Source organism: Hemiscyllium ocellatum, chromosome 4 (assembly GCF_020745735.1).
Source record: "Hemiscyllium ocellatum isolate sHemOce1 chromosome 4, sHemOce1.pat.X.cur, whole genome shotgun sequence".
Taxonomy (NCBI): Eukaryota; Metazoa; Chordata; class Chondrichthyes; order Orectolobiformes; family Hemiscylliidae; genus Hemiscyllium; species Hemiscyllium ocellatum.
Window position 1 is genome coordinate 51665166 of NC_083404.1, and position 22840 is coordinate 51688005.

The window sequence follows — 22840 nt, forward strand, 5'->3', positions numbered from 1 at the left end:
TGGAGCCATGAGGTCATGTTGCAGCCGAGCAAAACTCTGGTGCGGTCACACTTGGAGGACTACATACAGTTCGGATCACCCCATTATAGGAAAGATGTGGAAGCACTGGAAAGGGTTCAGATGAGATTTACCAGGATGTTGCCTGGTAAGGAGGGAAGGTCTTATGAGGAAAGGCTGAGGGTCTTGAGGAAGTTTTTGTTCGAGAGAAGAAGGTTAAGAGGTGACTTAATAGAGACATGCATGCTGATCAGAGGATTAGATAGGGTTAACACTGAGAGCCTTTTTCTTCTGATGGTGATGGCTAGCATGAGGGGACATACCTTTAAATTGAGGGGTGATAGATATCGGAGATGTCAGAGGTAGTTTCTCTACTCAGGAGAATAGTAAGGGCATGGAATGCCCTGCCTGCAACAGTAGTAGACTTGCCAACTTTAAAGGCAGTTAAATGGTCATTGGATAAATATACATATGATAATGGAATAGTTTAGGTGAGATGGGCTTCAGATTGGTTTCACAGATCGGTGCAACATCGAAGGCCGAAGGGCCTGTATAAGGCTGTAATGTTCTACGTTCTAGATGGATTGGCCAAGCTAAATTGCTCATAGTGTCCAAGGATATGTACGCTAGGTGCATTAGCCATGGGAAATTCAGGGATAGGGTAGAGGGGTGGGTCTGGGTGGGATGCTTTTGGAGGATCAGTATGGTCTCAACGGGCTAAATGGCCTGCTTCCACACTGTAGGGATTCTATGAGGTATAGTACATGCCATATCACACCAATCAGCACTGATTAAAGATTAATCTTTTTTGATTGCTTAAAGAAATATCATTTCATTTTATGAAAGTACAAATGTATAAAATCCTACCTTCTGAAGATAAGCATCAAGATTATCTTCCATAATTGAAGGGTCAGTGACAAATTCAAAAAGTTCTCGCACAGTCATCACAGCAACACCATGTTTACGAAAAAATTCTATCAAAAAAGGAAGCAATGACGAACATCACAATAATTAGGGAAATCACACAAAATTCAGAACTCATCAAGAAATTTAAAGTTTCAACAAGTAATTCCAAACATCTAGGAAGTCTGCTTTAAATTTCACGTAATTGCCATTTCCCTGCACACCTAGATGAAGATGTGTAAAAAAAAGGTTAAGTGAAATAATGAATTATTTTAATTAAAATAATAATTAAAGATAATCATAGAGTTATAGAGATGTACAGCATAAAAACAGACCCTTCAGTCCAACCCGTCCATGCCAACCAGATATCCCAACCCAAACTAATCCCACCTGCCAGCACCTGGCCCATATCCCTCCAAACCCTTTCTATTCATATACCCATCCAAATGCTTCTTAAATGTTGCAATTATACCAGCCTCCACCACATCCTCTGGCAGCTCATCCCATACATGCATCACCCTCTGTGTGAAAAAATTGCCCTGTAGGTCTCTTTTATATCTTTCCCCTCTCACCCTAAACCTATGCCCTCTAGCTTTGGATTCCCCAACCCCAGGGAAAAGACTTTGTCTATTTACCCTATCCATGCCCTTCATGATTTTATAAGGATGACAAGGTCATCCCTCAGCCTCCGACGCTCCAGGGAAAACAGTACCAGCCTGTTCAGCCCCTCCCTATAGCTCAAATCCTCCAACCCTGGCAACATCCTTGTAAATCTTTTCTGAACCCTTTCAAGTTTCACAACATAATTATCCACTTAGAAATTACCAAAGTAGCAACAATGTGATTGCGAACATATGGTAAATTTTAAACTGTCTGTTGCAAAAGTTATATGAAAGAGTTAAAAATGCCAAGACAAATCAATGAATAATGAAATAATATAACCATAAAAATTCTACAATTTGTTTTATAAAAAAGATTAACCTGGTTATGAACATGAAAATAGCTAGTTAACTGGACAGACTTTGTTTAAAATCTTATTTCGAGTTAATATCAAAAACATTTTTGAGAAATAGACAACTTTAACATTAATTTTTGTGTCAACCTTTTCATGAGATGAGGGCATTGTAAGCATGTGTTTCCTATTATTGCCACTGCCCTTAAAATGAGTGGCTTGCTAGACTACGTCAACTGCATTGCTGTGGGTATGGAATCATATGCAGGCCACACCAGATGGCAGGTTTATTTCCTGAGAAAGACATTAAAATGCATGTTTGCCACAATCAATGGTAATTTCGTGGTCACCATTAGAGGTCAGTTTTCAAATCCAGATTTATAAAAAATTGCATATAAATTCCATCAGATGCTAATGCGATATTTGAATTCAGATCCTCAGAGCATTAGCTTTGTCCTCTACATTATTAGCCTAATAATATTACCACTAATTCTCCGAATAACATCAGTGAGCAATGTGGCAAATTTACACAAGTAAATTGCAAAAGAGTTAATGTGTGGCACTAGGGACAAGAAATCGGGGGCAACTTGCAGCGCATTCTTAATGTATACAACAGTAGTTTACTTGTTCTTGCACACAATTCTAATATAAGTGATGTCTTAGTTTACACATTTTAACTTGCTTAAGTGTGACAGATTTATTAAACAACTATTTATCATTTTCAATGACTTAACAAGGAAGTATTTGAGCAAAACAAAAATAATTTCAACTTTTGACTTACCATTGACATTGAGACAGTCTTTTCGGAGAAACTCCAAGGCACATGGATGATCATGTTCCACTGACTGTGATACATCAATTATATAAACTCCCCCATCATGGTACCTGAAGAATAGCAGGAAAATACAGCGTAAACAAATAATCTGCTTTCTCAAAGATTTAGCTTCATTTAGGACTATACCAAGACTTCCAGGTAAATAGGATCTTGATCAGATGGGTCAATGGGCTGAAGAGTGGCAGATGGAGTGTATTTTAGATAAATGAGGTGCAGCATTTTGGAAAGGCAAATCAGGGCAGGATTATACATTTAACAGGGAGTGTTGCATAAGCAAAAAAAGAGACCTTGGAGTGCAAGTTCAAGGTTCCTTGAAAGTGGAGTCGCAGATAGATAGGATAGTGAAGGCATTTGGTGTGCTTGCCTTTATTGGTCACAGCACTGAGTACAGGAGTTGAGAGGCTGTACAGGAAACTGGATAGGCCACTTTTGGAATATTGTGTGCAATTCTGGTCTCTCTCCTATAGGAAGGATGTCGTGAAAATTGAAAGAGCTCAAAAAAGATTTACAAGAATGTTGTGAGGATTGGACGGTTTGAGCTACACGGAAAACTGAATAGCTGTTTTACTTGGAGCATCAGAGGTTAAGGGATAATCTTTTAGATGTTTATAAAATCATGAGGGGCATGGATTAGGTAAATAGACAAGGTATTTTCCCTGGGGTGGAGGAGTCCAAAACAATAGGTATAGGTTTAGGGTGAGAGGGAAAAGATTTTAAAAGGGACCTAAGGGGCATTTTTGTTTCCACACAGAGGGTGGTGCGTGTATGGAATTAGCTGCCAGACGAAGTGGTGAAGACTAGTACAATTACTACATTTAAAAAGCATTTGGAAGGGTATAGAATATGAAGGATATGGGCCAAGTGCTGACAAATGGGCCTAGGTTAAGTTAGGATATCTGGTCAGCATGGACAAGTTGGAACGAAGGGTCCGTTTCTGCGCTGTACATCTCTATGACTCTAAAGTTGTGAAAAATTAGTAATTCTGAAATGAATTTTAGCATATATACAGCAAACAATACAAAAATAGTTTCATCTGTCAATGTGCATGATACTACAATAAATTGCACTTGATTGCTTGTTTAATATTGATGTGAAACATATCGGCATTTCACTTTTAGAGGATGGTGCAGTATCTAATAAGGTTTTGGAAGCACTTGTGAAAATGCAGAAAAATGATTTACTAGAAGTTATAATTATCATGAAAGGCTGGACATTTGGGGCTATGTCCTTGTGGCAGGGAGATAAATATTTCAATTTGTGGAAGTTCCAAAACAAAGGTTCATATCCATAAGATAGTGATAAATATATTATTAAGTAAAACGTTAAGTACCTAGAGTGATTGCCAGATACTGAAACAAAGACATAGAATTAAAGGCCATAAGCAGGCTAAGGCAGGAAATAGATTTACATGGTTCATTGTGAATAATTTCACCAAGTTTCACTACTTCAAGGTCTTCTATTTTTACTATGCTTTTGTCCAATGACATTAAATATTTGATTACAACAGTCATACCTCACTCTCCAGCATCAACAGTACTTGAAATTACCTCTGAAAAAGCTTTAATCACTCACATCTATATATTCTTTATTTCTATGTCAATTTTTTAATTGATTAAACCCAATGAAATATCTGGCTATATTTTCCCAATGGTAAAACATAATAAAGTATTGGCTGTTCTAGTTGTTATATGTTTTAAAACATTTCTGCAACTATTGGTCCAAACCTTTAAACATGAAGTCTAACATTTATCAAATTACATGCTGGTCATGTCTATTACAGGATAGCTAACTGCTTTTATAAACAGGTAACCTGATAACAATGCACTTTATAAAATGTTTTAAATGTGGGAAACAATGCTTTGCATGGTAGGGGCAGGGGTAAGTCAATACAAGTCAACAGAAATCATAAAGGAACAAATGCATTAGAAACCTTAACCACTTCGAAAATTCAATAGATAGAAAGACATTTATTTACAGCATATTAAATTCACTGAGATCAGCATGAACCAGTTTAGCATCTTTGTATATTCTTCGCATGTACTGAATAACAAACAGATATAGTTCACGGGCCTTGGATTCTGACAAATGAGCATTCTTCAGCAAAGGTGCCGGCCTAAAGAACAAAAGGGAATACAGTTAAAGCATAGTCTTTCACAATTTCTTCATAAGCTGTGTGAAGAAACTTTTTTTTGAATTTTCAAAGTGAAATCTGATGTACAGAAAACAATGAACCTACACTGGACATTGTTTACTCCAAAAGCACTTAACTCCAGATAGATACCTGCAAAATATTTTTGAGAGCAGTTTCTAAACAGACACTCTTTAAAAATAAGCTTCTTATACGAAATGAAACAAAAGGCGTATAATTTTTTTATACAGATAGAAAGTCTGATTGAGCATCCAACATATAGTGAATCTGAATGGCATGATCAACAGGAATAAAAAAGACCAGAGCTCATAGATATTTAGACTCTGGGATGTGTTCAAGCAAGTAATTTATGAAGAATGTTCAATGATCTGATTAGTCTTCATTTAGACAAAATTTAGTTAGGTTTTAGAATTGTCTTTCAATACTGCAAAGTTTTATTCTGCAATTCACAATGATTTTTCTTCCCTTTTTAAAGAAGAAGGTTGTAATATGAGAGATTTTATGTCAATTAAATCTTATCTTATAGAACATAGGTCATAAAAGTATATTCTCCTAAGGCATTGAATCCTTTCTGGATAAGTCAAAATATTGCAGATGCTTTAAATGTGAAGAATAAAATGCTAGAGAAACTCAGCAGGGTTGGCAACATAAGCAGTGAGAGAAACAGTTAATGCTTCTGTTCTTCACTTTAGAAGTAATCAGATTGGAATCAAAACATTAACTCTCATTTTACAGTCCACAGATGCTGCTAGACCTGCTCAGTTTCTCCAGCGCTTTTTGTTTGTAGACTTCACTGGAGTTGTTCCATTATGCTGGCCAATCTATGATTGAACAATGGGTGGAGGAAATTCTTCAACAAGTAGAGGCAGTATAAATGAGCTTAATCTAAATCTCATCTTGACCAACTATTACTAACGTTTAACAAGCACAAGTACGCTGTATTGAAATGCCTCTCCTTTATGTCTCACAGACCGAAGCTAATAATAGCACACTGTTGCCACCGAGGCTGAAATATCTTACCAAGACTGAAAGCAAAGCTTGAACTTTCTGGATTTGTGCATTTCAGGTACTCACTGAATAAATTAACTTTGGAGGAGTTGAAGGTGAAATTGGAGTGCTGAATGACAAATAAATGAATTATTCTTATGTCAAATACTCAAATAAATAAAGATTTTTACAAGAATTTTAGAACAGTACGAAAATGAGAAACAGTAAAGAAGAAACTGAGGGAGAAAATATCTATCCAAGAATATAAATTTTTGCTAAAAAGGGGCTGCCCTTTAGCCACATAAATTAGTTTCTTTTTGAAAGATCAACATCTCAGACTCTCTTTCACAGACTATTCCTAAACATCCACTGAATTTCCCTTTGAATCTACACATTTTGTTTCACACTACCAGTTAAGTGAAAATGTTCTGATCACATTTTAAATACTTAATTAATTTCATCGAGTGGGACTTTTTGCGCCTTATTCACCAAACTATTAACTCAGTCAGATAATCTCCCAAAATGGTTACTCCTAATTACCTCTAGAGTACAACTGAATCTATTCTTAGCCTATTTCTGATTCTCACAAAAACCATCCAAAAACAAAAATGAGGTCAGGTTTCATGTATACACTGCAACATAAAGTTCTATCTCTCAACCTTTCTATCGCCTTTACTGTCTTTTATCTTTGATACAATCTCCATTCTTTTGCAATCAATTCCATCATCATCCCCGAACACACTCAGGTTGAATCAGACGGTTTTCAACCTCAGCATGTTTGACCCCAGCTGAGCTTGCAATCCCTCTGTTACACAAATAAAATTTATCACTTAGTAATATCACATTTCTCCACCCAAACCTCAACATATTTGCTGCTAAATCCTTCATTCATGCCATTTTTATCTTCCAACTTATCTATTTCAAAAGTTTCTTGGCCTGATTCCAGGCTTCTGCCCTTAATACACCTCCAGTTCATCTAAACACAACATCCTAATAAACAGAGAATTCAGCTCAATCTGCTAGCTAACTGAAGCTGACTCTCAAATCACACCTTTTAAAACTTGCAGTGTTCAAACTCCTCCATGACTTTGCTTCTACCTAATTCTCCAACATTCTTTGGCCCTATGATTCTCCAAGAACTCTGCCCACTTCCAAAATCTCACATTGGTGAGCCAGCAGTCTAGAATTCCTTGCATATATCCTCTGCTTCTTCACCCCTGCCTCCTCCTCAAAAACATTCTTTAAAGCCAATCTCTTGCATTAATCTTTAATTATCCGAATTGCTAGATGTCAATTTTTTTCTGACTATATTACTGCGAAGTGCCATTCTTGCAATGAACTCGTGATTGCAATTACTAAATCCTTTACCATGCCCTGTTTATGAATAATCTTGGTATTTCCTTTCAAATCAATGTAGATTCATTATGTTCAAAGTGCTTCTCATACGTACTCGCATACACAAAAGAAGGCTGAAATGAACAACTTCTACACAAATTCAAGGCTTCAAGAGCATGAGCCAGGAAGCATACAATTGCCTCCAGATTATATAATTATATAGTGCAACTACCAGGTCTTTTCGCCCTTTAACCACTTTAGCTTTCAGAATATTTATTAAGTATTATTTTGAATAACACAAAAAACTTACATGTCATCTTTACCAATAAAACCCATAACAAGCACATGGCTCCTGAGCATGATCGGTTCTGGACATGGTATTGCTGCTGTTTGCAACCTATGTCCAAAATAAGCAAAATGATATTATCATTGTAAACTATATGAGCTGATAAATCTGTAATGCTATCAGACAGATATTTAGTATGCTTTCATTTTAGCAGATAATAAATCTATTGGTTTTAAGCAGGTTTTATGGAGATGCATTCAAACGCTCTCATGCTAGATTATTAGTTAAGAAAACATGAAATTTTGACACTTGTGGCCCAGAGGTCTAGAATGTCAACATTCTTGTAATCTCTTCATTCAGATTTAAAATAATTCTTTCTGACATCCAACCACGAATTGATTGTGTAACAAGTAAGTAAGTCTTTCCTTTAGGACTAAGAATTATAGGTATTTTAATCAAGCTGTTCCAAGATGTTATGACACACCTCTGTAGCAGCTTGGACTTGAATCCAAGCCTTTTGGCCCAGAGATGGGGACCCATTCAATGTGTCACAACAGCCCCAGGTTGAGAAGTACCTAATTTCTTATTTTCCATCAACAAAATCACATGCCATTTCAGTAGCAATCAATTTTTTGGCCAAAATTAGTTGATCTGACTGAAAGCGCTGTATAAAGAGGGAGTCAAATCATTCAATTCAACCACCTTTTCATTTTTTTTTCAAATATGTTATTTATTTGGCTCCAGTTACATGGAAAATATTTAACAGAATTCTTTGAAATCAAGAGAGCCTATAGCATGAGAAATTCAGTCAAACAAAAGGAGCCAAATCAGTGTTTTCTGTCACAGTCTGAAGACACCAAAGATCACCAAAGGGAGATATCATAATAGTAGCCAAAATAAATTGGAACATTGAGTTTTTAATCATGGACTTGCTATGAATTCAGTGCATTGCCCAGGCAATGGAAACACCAACGAACCAAATGCGATATCGAAACCAAAACTAAACCCAAGGTTGAAAAAAAACGTTGTAAGTATTACTCAGTTTAAAAAAAATTAATGCGAGCAAACAAAATTTTACAGGATTTAAACTGCGAGTCTTAAAAATGAATTGGAAGTTATCTACCTGCTAAATTTACCAATTCTATAACACAAATACCACTAAAACTTCTAAAAATGTTCTAGGTCACTTCTCAAAAATGCAGGAGTTCCACTTCTAATCTAGACAATACTCACCCCTAAATCATATTTATCTTACTGCTGCCTGAGACCATAATGTGTGCTGTTACATTGCTTAAATAGTAATGTAAATATGCTCCAAAATATTGAATAAGACAGACTTTTAGTGACCATCAAAATTTGCTCCAAAAATGGCAGTTGCTACTTTGAAAGAGTTTCTCAGATAAACTGCTGGTCTGACTGTTTTGGATTCTGCCCATCATATGGAGGCATAACTAGAACACATGAACAATGTGGAGTGCTGATCGCTTAAGCCATTGTGCTTGTAATAAATCAGTATATGTTAACATTCTTGCTGCTGATTGGTGATTTGGGCAGAACGGATGGTAGTGCGTTTCTTGAGTAAGAGTGGCCAGATATCATAAATATCACTCCTTCTTGGGGATCAGTATGGTTTGGTACATCTCCAAGGCCTTCCTGTCATAACTTGTAGGTCAGTGTCTATCAGTATAATAGAGGCGATAAGGCTCAAACTAGACCATTGGACTTCATGGTTAACAATGGACCATGCAGATCCACCAACATTAGAAAAGAAGCAATATCATGAAGAAAATTTGTAAAACTGTTCTAACTTCAACATCTAACAACTTAGCCACAAAAAAGCATTACATCACTTATTATCTAATACATGACTAAGGTTCACTTCTATATTAATACAGCCAAGTAAACTAAAAAATTCTAACAATATACCTGATTAAATTTCTCATCTCTTTTTCTGCCCAAGTCCTCACCATTTTTCTTGGATTTCCTTTGCAATATCCATGGCGGAATCTGAAAAAGGATTATTGTTCTGATCATTTTTTGTGCATTTTAAAAGCATTCCAAATGAAACAAATCTGCTGATGGAAAAAAGACAATGTTTTTAGAAAAATTAGTAAATCAATTTCTCTCGATTGGCTATATTTTCATTTTACTATAAATTTTGCGAATTTTAAAACAAGGACACTAGAATGAAATACACATAAAGCGTATTATTATGAATAGTGAATACCAAGCTTAGACATGGGGTTACTTTAAATAGCGGAAATGCATTGGATCTGTAGATTATTACAAGTAGTTCAGAGAAATATTACATGTCTTACCACTTGGATTCAAAATGAACCGCGCAGTACAGGGAAGCATTTTACAAGAAGGATTGTAAAGTTAATTTATTTACTTATTTTTAAACCAAAATTGCTGACAATTTTTATTACTTCATTCATAACTTTGTCACCACTAGACTGAACTAATCCAATACTGAAGGCCGACAAAAATTCTGCTTTCAACCTGCAGTAAATCCCATTCCACTATGGCCACTGTGTTCAATGATTTCTGTTGGCTGACTATGTTGGCTTCCACACAAGCAATGCAATTTGAAAAATTTCATTCTTTGCTTTCAAATTCCTCCAGTCATCTGATAACTTCTGAAATTTCCACCAATGGCACGGTGGGTCAATGGTTAGCATGCTGCTTCACAGCACCAGGAATCTGGATTCAATCCCACCCATGGGCAACTGCCTGTGTGGAGTTTGTACATTCTCCCCATGTCCGCATTGGTTTTCAGCAAAAGCTCCGGTTTCCTCCCACAGTTCAAAGATGTGTAGGTTAGGCGAATTAAATCGTCTGTAGGGGCCAGAGATACACAAACTAGGTGGATTAGCCATAGTAAATGTGGGGGTCACAGGGATAAAGGTAAGTGGCTAGGTCTGGGTGGGATGCGCTTTGGAATGTCAGTGCAGATATAATGGGCCAAATAGCCCCTTTCTACACTGTAGGAATTCTATGAACTCCACACCTTTCCCAGGTATTTGTTCTCCTTGGTCTTCTTGCGCTTTTTCAGTTATAATGACTTCACACTCTGGCTGTGGCTTTGTTGCCTCAGATCCAAGCTCTGAATCCTCTCTTTATACCACTTTGTTTCTCAAAGAGGTGGCTGTTGACTTCAGGAGAACACAGAGTGACCACTCTTCGTTGGACATCAACAGTTCCTCTGTGGAGTTCATGGAGAGCACCAAATTTCTTGGTGTGCACCTGGCAGACAATTTCACCTGTCCCTCAACACCAGCTCCATAGCCAAGAAAGCCCAGCAGCATCTCTACTTTCTGCATAAGTTGAGGAAAGCCCACCTCCCAGCCCCCATCCTCATCAGCGTCTCTACAGAGGGTTTATTGAGTATCCCGAGCTGCTGCATCACTACCTGGTTCAGCAATTGCACCACATCAGATCAAAAGACCCTACAACGGATCCTGAGGACAGCCGAGAAGATCATGAGGGTCTCTCTCTTCCTTCCATTACAGGCATTTACTCCACACGCTGCATCCGTAAGGCAAAAAGCATTGTGGAAGACCCTACACACCCCTCACTCAAACTCCTCTTCTTTCTGCCATCTGGAGCATTCCGTCTCTCATGGCCAGACGATGCGACAGTTTCTTCCCCCGGTCCATCAGGCTCCTTAACCCAGTATAATCAGACTCTATTCCATCTGAAAGTCTTTGTATGACTTCAAATTGCTGATAGAACAATGTTTTATTTATTATTTATTCTTTTATTACACTGTAATTTGTACACCACTGTGCCCGTTGTCTTGACGTGTCAGGAATTACTATGCTGTCTTGCGTGTTTTGCACTTCACGCCACCCTGCGTATGATTGTGTAGTTTGTGTTATCCATGTAGCATCTTGGTCCTATAGGAACGTGGTCTCATTTTTACTAGATCCGTTGTATATGGTAGAAATGACAAATACAGCTACTCTTGACTCTACTGAACTTTCCTCATTTAGGATGCTTCATGAAACCAATTTGACTTAAGCTTTTGGTCACTAGTCCTAATATCTCAATATGGCTTGGTTGTTTTGTTTTGCTCGATAATGTACATCTGAAGTATCATGTGATGTTTCACTACATTAAAATCACTTTCTGTCTTGATTGTTGTTACTTTCATTCAATTAAAATCAATTTCTCCAACTTTTTTTTGATGTTCCTTACCAGTAGTTTGTGTGCAACAACATTTTCTTTGGGAATTGTTCTATATATTTTTGTATATGCAGAAATTTCTGCAAATTATGAATTGTTACACATGACTGAGGGAACATATACATTCTTCCTGCTTTCACTGTTGATAAATCATAGATGCTGTACCTAACAATTAAGAAATTTAATATAGAAATACTTACATTTCTGAAAGCCTTACCTGAATTCACCACTAACATATTTGTCACGATCTTTAAAAATTAAGATTGAAGTTTTGTAGATCTTTATTGCTCTGCTTTCTCCAGTGTTTGTTGTTGCATGATATACATTTGCCTGTTAGTAAGCAGAGATAAAACTGAACTGTTGAAGGAGGCTTGGGTTTTTTGATCAAGATTGGAAAACATATTTTTGACCAAATAAAAAAAATCCACTTACCTTCCTCTGGTTTCTCTGAAAAATCTTTCATTAGAGGCTCCTTCCCAACCAACTGATTTACTCTAGGAATTTTTCGGCAGAAATTCACACCCCCTTTTATACTATCTTCTGTGTTCTGATAAGTTATACTTAAGCATTTCAAAGCTTCTCATTATGTTTGTTTGAGTGTCTGAATGAATGGGTAAATGTAGGTAGTGGGTAGATGTGCCAGTTGATAGGGTGACAGAGGAACTGAATGTTTGGGTGACAGCTGGGTACAGTGTCAGAGGTTAGGGTGGCTAAGATGGTGAAGTGGGTATTTGAGAGTGGATGGGAGTATTGTAGTTTTTCAGGAGTTAAAACTGGTTTGGATCAGTCTAACATTTCCTGGGTTACTATCCAGAGGTGTTCCCTGAAGCGTTTCGCAAGTAGGAGGCCTGTCTCCCCAATATAGAGGAGGCCACATCGGGTGCAGCAGAACACCTCTGGGACGCCCGGACCAACCAACCCAACCACCCCGTGGCTCAACACTTTAACTCTCCCTCCCACTCCACCAAGGACATGCAGGTCCTTGGGCTCCTCCATCGCCAGACCATAACAACACGACGGTTGGAGGAAGAGCGCCTCATCTTCCGCCTGGGAACCCTCCAACCACAAGGGATGAACTCCGATTTCTCCAGTTTCCTCATTTCCCCTCCCCCTCACCTTGTCTCAGTCGATTCCCTCGAATTCAGCACCGCCCTCCTAACCTGCAATTTTCTTCCTGACCTCTCCGCCCCCACCCCACTCCGGCCTATCACCCTCACCTTGACCTCCTTCCACCTATCACATCTCCATCGCCCCTCCCCCAAGTCCCTCCTCCCTACCTTTTATCTTAGCCTGCTGGACACACTTTCCTCATTCCTGATGAAGGGCTTTTGCCCGAAACGTTGAATTTCCTGTTCCTTGGATGCTGCCTGACCTGCTGCGCTTTAACCAGCAACACATTTTCAGCTCTGATCTCCAGCATCTGCAGTCCTCACTTTTTACTCACAAATTTAAATACGCATGTTAATATTCTATACTAAACTATGCAAATCGAAAGGTTACCCTACCACAATGAACAGCCTTGTCATCTTTGCAAGGGCAAGGTACAAGTAGGAAATGAGTTAGAAGAATATATAGCAAAATGAAGAGCTCTAATTGACAAGAATTTCAAAAAGAGTGGTCATGTTCCTTTGAGGATGAAAGAGAAGGATGGCAAGATTCTGGAGCATTGGAAAATGGAAGATGTTGTAAATTAAGTAAAAAAGAAAAAGGAAGCATATGTAAGGTTTAGGAAACAGATTTCAAACTAGGTCCTTGATGAACAGAAAGAAATTAGAAGTGCAAGAGGGGGCACACAATGACTTGACCAGTAAGATTAAGGAGAATCCCAGGCATGTTATACATATATTAGGAGCAAGAGGGTAACTAGGGAAGGGTAGGTTTACTCAAGAACAAAGAAGGGAATTTATGTATGGAGTCAGAGAAAGTGGGTGAAGTCCTTAATGAGCACTTCGCATTTGTATTCACTGAGAAAGACATAGATAGTGATAGGTTTAGAGAGGAGGCTGTTGATATTCCAAGGCATGTTGATATTAAGGTGGTGGTGGTGTTGGGTGTCTTGAAAAACATTAAGCTAGTTGAGGCCCCAGGACCTAATAGGATCTATCCCAGGATACTGAAGGAGGCAAGGAAGGAAATTGCTGGCGCCTTGACAGAGATCTTTGTATTCTTTTTAGCCACAGGCAAAGTCCCAGAAAACTGAAGAATTACCAATATTATTCCTTTGTTCAAGAATGGCAACAGAGATAATCTGGGAAATTATAGGCTGGTGAGCCTTATATCAGCTGTAGGGAAAATATTGGAGAAGATTCGTATGACAAGATTTACTTGCATTTGGAGAAGAGTGGACTTATTGTGGAAGTCAGCATGGCTTTATGTGGGGGACGTCTTGTTTCGAGTTTTTGAAGAAGTGATGATGATGATGATTGATGAGGATAAGGCAGTGAATGTTGTCTACATGAACTTTACTGAAGAATTTGACAAGGTCCCTCAAGGTAGATTGTCCAGAAAATCAAATCCCATGGAATCCATAGTGAGTTGCCAAACTGGATAAAAAACTGGCTTGTTCATAGAAGATAGAGGGTAATTGTGAAACGGTGTTTTTTCTGATCGGAGGTTAGTGACCAATGGTGTTCTACAAGGATCAGAGCTTGGGCCTCTGTTCTTATATATAAATGATTTAGATGAAAAGGTCAGAGGTCTGATTAGTAAGTTTGCAGACGAATGAAAATTGGAGGTTGTTTTGGACAGTGAAGAAGGATATCAAAGAATGCAGCAAGATATACATCAGTTGAAAGGTTGAGCAGATAAATGGCAGATAGAGTTTAATCTAGACGAGTGTGAGACGATGCATTTTGGAGGACAAATGCAAGAGGAAAATATACTATAAATGCAGGGTCCTTAGGAGCACTGATATAAAGAGAGATCTTTGGTGTTCAAGTCCGTAACTCCAGAAAATGGCAACATAAGTAGATAAAGTGGTAAAGAAGGCATACAGCATGCTTTCCAATGCGTGGAACATTGAGTATCAAAGTTGAGATGTCATGTTGCAACTGTACAAGATTTTGGTCAGGCCACATTGGGAGTGTTGTGCGCAGTTCTGCTTGCTGCACTACAGGAAGGATGTGGAGGCTTTCAAGAGGGTGCAGAAGAGGTTTACCAACATGTAGTATGGATTGGAGTGTGCTAACTATAAGGAGACATGCATAAACTTGGATTGTTTTCGCAAGAGAATTGGAGGATGAGGAGCAACCTGAAAGAAGTATATTAAATTGAGAGGTATGGATAAGATAAGATTCTGTTTCCCAGGGTGGAAATGGCAAATACTAGAGGGTATAGGTTTGAGGTGAGCAGGGCAAAGTTTGAAGGAGATGTGCAAGGAAAGTTTTTTTTACACAGAAAGGCAGTAGTTGTCTGGAACATGCTGCTAGGGGAGGTCGCAGAAGCAGATATGACAGCAAACTTTCAAAGTTATTCAAACAGACACATGAAGCAGGATATGGACATATGCAGGCAGATAGGATTAGTTCAGAATAGCATCACGATCAGCACAGATGTGGTGGGCTGAAGGGCCTGTTTCTAAGCTGTACTGTTCTACATATAAAGAGGCAAAGGCAGAGAAAATGGGAAAAAGGCAAGTACAGAAAGAGAGTGATGACAGGAAGCTTTAGGAGAACTGAGGGATTTCTGAATGCAAATTCTACCTCAAAAAGATCTGTAACCTTACTTAAAGTGAGGGTGAGGAAGTGTTGAAGATTAGATAAAGGTTCCAATTTGAGAAATGGCCAATTTCATCTTGATGACGGAAACAAAATCACACTGTTATCCCGTACGGTGAAGTATTCCAGTTATATTTCAATGTTCTCTCGAGGTTTCACTGCAAATACACTAGCTTATTTCCTGTTCTATGGATAAATTTTCATTTCTTCTACCCTGACCATAGAAATCCCATTAGCACATTACATTTTGTTTGTTGTCAATACTTTTAACTTGTCAACAAATAGTGAATTGAAAGACTTCAATACCACCTTAAGACCATGCTACTCAGTATTACTGTTGTGTTGTGTTCTTTACATTTTTTTTGGAGTTGGCATTTGGCCATGGCAAACCATGATGCCTCATCATCCATTCTTAAAGTTAATTTAATCACTTCTTATCCAAGTCCAACATCTTGCTTTATATTTTCTTATCCTTTGCAATTTGAAAAGTAGATATATCAATTTCTGGTTATCCCATATCATTCCAAAGGTGTGAATAACCTTTTTCTTCAGGTGGTCTCATCCCATAACTATGATCATAATACCATCTAAAGGGAAGACTGGCTTAGGGATGTTGAAAAAACTATCATATTGAGCAGGATAAAGAAAATGCTGGGATCACTCAGGAGATCCGACAATGATGAAGAGAAAAATAGAAGTTAAAATTTCAACCAATGATCCTTCGGCATAACTCGTGAAAGCTCACAAATTTAATTTCTCTCTCCACAGATGTTGCTTGATTAGCCAAGCATTGAAAATTTGTTTTTAACTTGAGATTTCCAGCATTTGCACTATTTTGATTTTATAGATAAATACATACAGAGTAGATAGGACTAAATATTATATGTTTTTGTAATTCCACCATGTACTTGTGATAGTGTAAACTTCAGAATTTAAATAAGACTTGATGGATTGAAAGAATCAAACACAAACTATTACACATGGAAAGAAGCAGCAATAGCTCTGTATGTAATAAACTATTAAGGGATAATGAATATTTTGCATCAGTATTTACTGTGGAAAAGCATATGGAAGATATAGACTGTAGGGAAATGGATGGTGACATCTTGCAAAATGTCCAGATTACAGAGGAGGAAGTGCTGGATGTCTTGAAACGGTTAAAAGGTGGATAAACCGTTTCAGGCCTGATCAGGCATATCCGAGAACTCTTGGGAAGCCAGAGAAGTAATTGCTGGGTCTTTTGCTGAGATATTTGTATCATTGATAGTCACAGGTGTGGTGCCAGAAGACTGGAGGTTGGCAAACGTGGTGCCACTGTTTAAGAAGTGCGGTAAAGACAAGCCAGGGAACTATAGACCAGTGAGCCTGACATCGGTGGTGGGCAAGTTGTTGGAGGGAATCCTGAGGGACAGGATGTACATGTATTTGGAAAGGCAAGGACTGATTAGGGATAGTCAACATGGCTTTGTGCGTGGGAAATCATGTCTCACAAACTTGATTGAATTTTTTGAAGAAGTAACAAAGACGACTGATGAGGGCAGAGCAGTAGATGTGATCTATATGGACTTCAGTAAGGAGTTCAACAAGGTTCTCCATGGGAAACTGATTAGCAAGGTTAGATCTCATGGAATACAGGGAGAAGTATTGTGGACGGCACGGTGGCACAGTGGTTAGCACTGCTGCCTCACAGCGCCTGAGACCCGGGTTCAATTCCCAACTCAGGCAACTGACTGTGTGGAGTTTGCATGTTCTCCCCGTGACTGCGTGGGTTTCCTCCGGGTGCTCCGGTTTCCTCCCACAGTCCAAAGATATGCGGGTCAGGTGAATTGGCCATGCTAAATTGCCCGTAATGTTAGGTAAGGGGTAAATGTAGGGGTATGGGTGGGTTGCGCTTCGGCGGGTCGGTGTGGACTTGTTGGGCTGAAGGGCCTGTTTCCACACTAAGTAATCTAATCTAAAAAAAAGTAGCCATTTGGATACAGAACTGACTCAAAGATAGAAGACAGAGGGTGGTGGTGGGAGGGCTGCTTTTCAGACTGGAGGCCTGTGACCAGTGGAGTGCCACAAGGATCGTTGCTGGCTCCTCTACTTTTTGTCATTTACATAAATGATTTGGATGCAAGCATAAGAGGCACAGTTAGTAAGTTTGTAGATGACACCAAAATTGGAGGTGTAAGTGGACAGCGAAGAGGGTTACCTCAGATTACAATAGGATCTGGACCAGATGGGCTAATTGGCTGAGAAGTGGCAGATGGAGTTTAATTCAGATATATGCGAGGTGCTGCATTTTGGGAAAGCAAATCTTAGCAGGACTTATATACTTAATGGTAAGGTACTAGGGAGTGTTGCTGAACAAAGAGACCTTGGAGTGCAGGTTCATAGCTCATTGGAAGTGGAGTCGCAAGTAGATAGGATAGTGAAGGCGGCGTTTGGTATGCTTTCCTTCATTGGTCAGAGAATTGAGTACAGGAGTTGGGAGGTCATGTTGCGGCTGTACAAGACATTGGTCAGGCCACTGTTGGAATATTGCATAGGTCTCCTTCCTATCAGAACGATGTTGTGAAACTTGAAAGGGTTCAGAAAAGATTTACAAGAATGTTGCCAGGGTTGGAGGATTTGAGCTACAGGGAGAGGCTGAACAGACTGGGGGTGTTTTCCCTGGGCCGTCAGAGGCTGAGGGGTGACCTTGTAGAGGTTTACAAAATTATGAGGGACATGGATAGGATATATAGACAAAATCTTTTCCCTGAGGTCGGGGAGTCCAGAACTAGAGGGCATAGGTTTAGGAGGAAAGGGGCAAGATATAAAAGAGACCTAAGGGGCAACTTTTTCACACAGACGGTAGTACGTACATGGAATGAGCTGTCAGAGGATGTGGTGGAGGCTGGTACAATTGCAACATTTAAGAGGCATTTGGATGGATTTATAAATAGGAAGAGTTTGGAGGGATATGGGCCAGGTGCTGGCAGGTGGGACTAGATTGGGTTGAGATATCTGGTTGGCATGGACAGATTGGACCGAAAGGTCTGTTTCCATGCTGTACATCTCTAGGACTCTAAACATATGCAGGAATTGAGAGTAATTAGCTACATCTGGGAAAAAAGGAGTTGAAGCTACATGAACAAAACTGTTTTGACACGTGCTTGATAACTGGCTGCTCTATTGCCACAAGGATAATTGATTGCCCTGAAGATAACTCCTTAAATTTATCTGCAGGAAAGGTGTGTCTTCAACCAGACAGACAGTCAATGCGAAATGTAACAAGGAAACTACTTCTGTTAAGGTGGCAAGCTACAAAAATGCAATAATTTGGAAGAAAGAAACATCAAATAATATCATATCACGGACCTGAAGGATGAAAAACTGTATTCTAATCCAACACCAGAACTCCCATTTCAGCAGAACCCTGGAGAACAAGTCTGCATAAGGATCAAATGCTGGACACATCCAGAGTCTCGCACTGTTAGTTGTTCTTGATGTTTCTTTCATCCAAATTATTGTTTGTATCTTGCTTTATCATCAGGAGTAGCTTCCGCTTCCTTGTTACACTTGGCTTTGACAGCCTGGTTGAAGATGAAGGGCTTACGCCCGAAACATCGACTCTCTTGCTTCTCGGATGCTGCCTGACCTGCTGTGCCTTCCCAGCACCACACACTCGAGTCTGGTTGAAGACACAGCTTTCCTGCAGTTAACTCCTTCAATTCCACTATTAATCAGGTAATAGCTAGGTTTAGGTAAGAGGCTTGATTTGCTTACTTGAGTGGTCTTATTTTGATTGCTACATGTAATAAAGTTTGAAAACATCATTTCAGTACTTGATTGTCTGTGAGATGTCTTAAGTAGCCGCTGAACTGAAGATAACTTGTTGTAGGCAAATGACGACATGCTTTTGGAATACTAGTTATAGTTTTAAAATCAAACGATCCAAGCCAGTGATCTATTGATAGAAGACATACAATGACATATTTATCATTTTTAAGTGATTTTCATCATTCTCTTCAAAGGATTACCTCCTTGCCTGTACTGATACATCCATGAATTTGTGATATCACTCCTCTGCTCAGCATTTTAAACAAGATCATTCGAGTTCGTGGATCCAAAACCTAAGAATTAATAAAATCATAAGTGATGCACCAAGTACCTGTACAGACTAAATGTAATCTCGCCAAAGATGCACATCTGTAACATTCATCACAATGAATGAAGAGGGAAATGGAAACTTAAAAAATGATGATCTCTATAAAGATCAGAAAGATCTCTGCTGTCACAACAGACAAAATACTACAAATTAAATATTCTATCCAATTTTATTATACAGCTCATACTTTCAAACAGATAATAACATCTCGAATTTCATATCTTCTAGCTCTTACTTCAAGTAAAGTATTTTCCGTTTATCAGGAATCTAATTCTAGCTACATAAACAATTTGTCTTATACCAATTGAAAAGAAAATCTGTCTTTTATTTCTACTGCTGCTTAAAAATGACCACACATTTCTGTTTTAACACAACGAAATTTGCACGTGGCAGATTAAGATAGTCAGAAAAATAATTGTGAAGCTAATTTTCTGCCACAATACTACTTAATAATATTCATGCATCTATACTGGAGCTCATAAGCTATATTATATGTGATACTAAACAAAAGAATACAAAATAAAATATAAATACTCAACATGTGAAGTGTCTAAATTTGTTTAATATCTTAAAGGCACTCTATAAAATTATATTTATGAAAAGTCTTTAGCATATATCTTTTTAAAGCATTGTTTTTCATTTACTGAAACTCCATTTACCAATACCACATACATACTGAATACCGAGGAACCTCAATTACCCGGCATTCAATTATCCGAATTTCGGATTATCCGGCAAGATCACAAGGTCCCGATGCTTGGCTAAACTGAGTTATCCAGCATTTGATTATCTGAATATTCAATTATCCAACAAAATACTCCCCGCCCGTGTCGTTCGGATAATCGAGGTTCCTGTACAAGCAATCATTGCTAATATACATTAAATTTCCCTGAGCTACTCAAACACATTTGCATCTTGAATTAATATACTAATCATTACCTGCTCCACAGTGGCTCGGTCAGATTTATCTTTAACCCGAAACCTAAAAAATAAAATGTCAAAAATAAAGGATCAGCGTAAACACACTCCATTTCAGGAGTGCTAAGTAACATTTGAAATAAAACCAGCAGCGGACACAACAAAAAAAAGCACAATTATTAGAGAAAAGGGAAATATTCTATTAACCGTCTTAACCAACTTATCATGTGAGGCTGCCTTCTGGGATCTGTGACATACACTCCAAGGATCTTCTACACTTTATTTTAAGTATCCTACCATTTATTCTATATTCTTTCCCCTCATCAGACTTTCAAATGTAATAGCACACATAGCTCCAGACTGAACTCCATTTGCTATTTTCCACCCTCTTCAATGGACAGATATCCTCAGCTTTATTCTTCTCTCCTAGCTACATGGATAATCTTTGTGTCGTGTTTGCTACGTTTAAGTCTAAATCTAGCTACATGCCACAAAATGCAAAATGCTAAATGCAAAATCCCTCGAGATAGCCTTTCAATCACAAAAACATTTGTGAATCATAAATTACATATAGCTAATAAAACACTGAGCTAGATTCTAGTGGAAGGGAGCAACTGGTGGCCAGCCCTACAGATTAAAAGTGCTAGTACAGCTGCAAATTTAAAAATATTATGGTAGTTTATGCTGCAAGTACAAACTTGTAATGATGTGGGAAGAGTAAAAGGACATTGAGAAAATGGTGGCTTAATAGGTGAGTAATCCACAGGCCTGTACTAACATTCTGCCAAACTACATTAGAATTCCAGCAATGGCAGCTGGTGAAATTTGAATTTAATAAAAACTTGGGAGTTAAAATGCTGGCCGAATAGTGACCACAGCTTATTATCGTAAAAACCCATCTGGCACAAGGAAGAAAATTGCTGTCCTTACCCTGTCCGGCCTACATGTGACTCCAGATGTACAGCAATGTGGTTGACATTTAATTGAGTAATAAATGCTGGCCTAGACAGCGATGCCAACATCCCATCAACAAAAACAAAGTGAACAAAAGGATAGATTGCATATTTCCTTAAATAGTTAGGTTAAAAGGGATTGAGAAATAAACAGGAAGATGCAAAAATGTTTAACTAAAGTGAACAAGTATCATTTCAATATAGGCATCTCAATAGAGGTCTTTTTTGGCATTACCTTGAATCAGAAAAAAGTGCTGGGAATCCTTAACTATAAAGATTACAGAAGTTCAATTGGAAAACTCACCCTAAGCTCTTGAGCAAGGACTAACAATATAGTCATATCTGCACTTCACAGAACCAGAAAGCAAATTAAAATTAAAATCCAAGTCCACTTAGTTGTCTATTTTTCTTGTTTTATTTCCCTCCCATATTATTTCTTGCTTTCCCAAGGTACTGGCTTACTTTTGCTGTTCAATGCAAAAATGGCATCACAGCCAACTCTAATATTGACATATTTGCTGTTCCAGCAGCAGTCAATGGACAGCAACCAGAAGTAGAAACCCTGGCTGATTCACCCATCCTAAACGATCTTTAAGATTAATGATAGCAAACAGATTGCTGCTCCATTTGACATTACCTTACTCATCACAAAGTCATGACTAAAACTGAAATCAGATGAAATAACTGCAGTACCCATGGAATAAACCCAGTCACCATTGGAATGACCTTTCTTTCGCTATCAATAACTGCATCTAATGGGAATAGCCACTTAAACCACAAAATATATTTGTATATGTAAGAAATTGCACAATCTGAGAATTACTTTGAAATTTCAAATACTTATTTTTACTTACATGTCTGTATGTTTCTGTCTTGATTTTTCAGTTACTCTGTTTATCACAGAGTCATCAAAATTTAGTTTATCTAACAAAAAGTCAAAAGATCAGAAATGGGCCTGTATGCAAGATAACTTTGTACTCATTATAAAATATATGTTCTTGTAATGATGGTAAAGTGCAGATGCACTATTGCTTTGAGGTACTTCTTGCTCACCTAACAACAAGCACTATTATTAAAAACTGATTAATCTTGAAAGTTTACTATTCTTTAAGATTTACAATACTATATATAAAGTCCTCAACTGAAGTCATTTTGTTTAACATGGGACCTGTAACCTCATTAAACACCACAGGATTCATTTTAACATAGTTTCCATTGTGAGATTTATTTTAATGTAGTTTCCCTGCACAAACCAATTGGTTTCTTTCCGCTTCCTACAACAGCCTCTGCTCGCTCCTCCACCTTCCAGTTGCGGTGTTTCCTGACCTCTGAGAACTCAGCTGTGGCCTCTTTTCCATTCCTGACTTCCTAGTTGTGGTCTCTGCCCATGTCCCAGGCTGACCTGTGTGCCGCTGGACTTCCATTCCAGAACACTATACAAATTCAACATGCAGCTGGAACTCCAATGCAGTGGAGATAAGAC

The 22840-nt window shown here is 38.3% G+C and overlaps 1 protein-coding gene across 2 annotated transcripts in view; it reads right to left on the bottom strand.

Moving 5' to 3' along the window:
* The window catches only part of riok1 (RIO kinase 1 (yeast)), a 43775-nt gene that overhangs the window by 10394 nt on the left and 10541 nt on the right, over positions 1-22840 (bottom strand). For both annotated transcript variants that reach the window (XM_060823163.1, XM_060823166.1), the window contains exons 4-12: positions 22212-22281; positions 20426-20468; positions 19359-19451; positions 11850-11962; positions 9371-9451; positions 7469-7555; positions 4663-4800; positions 2634-2737; positions 865-971 (exon numbers count right to left, since the gene is read on the bottom strand). In XM_060823163.1, coding sequence (XP_060679146.1) covers positions 865-971; positions 2634-2737; positions 4663-4800; positions 7469-7555; positions 9371-9451; positions 11850-11962; positions 19359-19451; positions 20426-20468; positions 22212-22281 — 836 coding nt within the window. The remainder of the gene's footprint in view (positions 1-864; positions 972-2633; positions 2738-4662; positions 4801-7468; positions 7556-9370; positions 9452-11849; positions 11963-19358; positions 19452-20425; positions 20469-22211; positions 22282-22840) is intronic.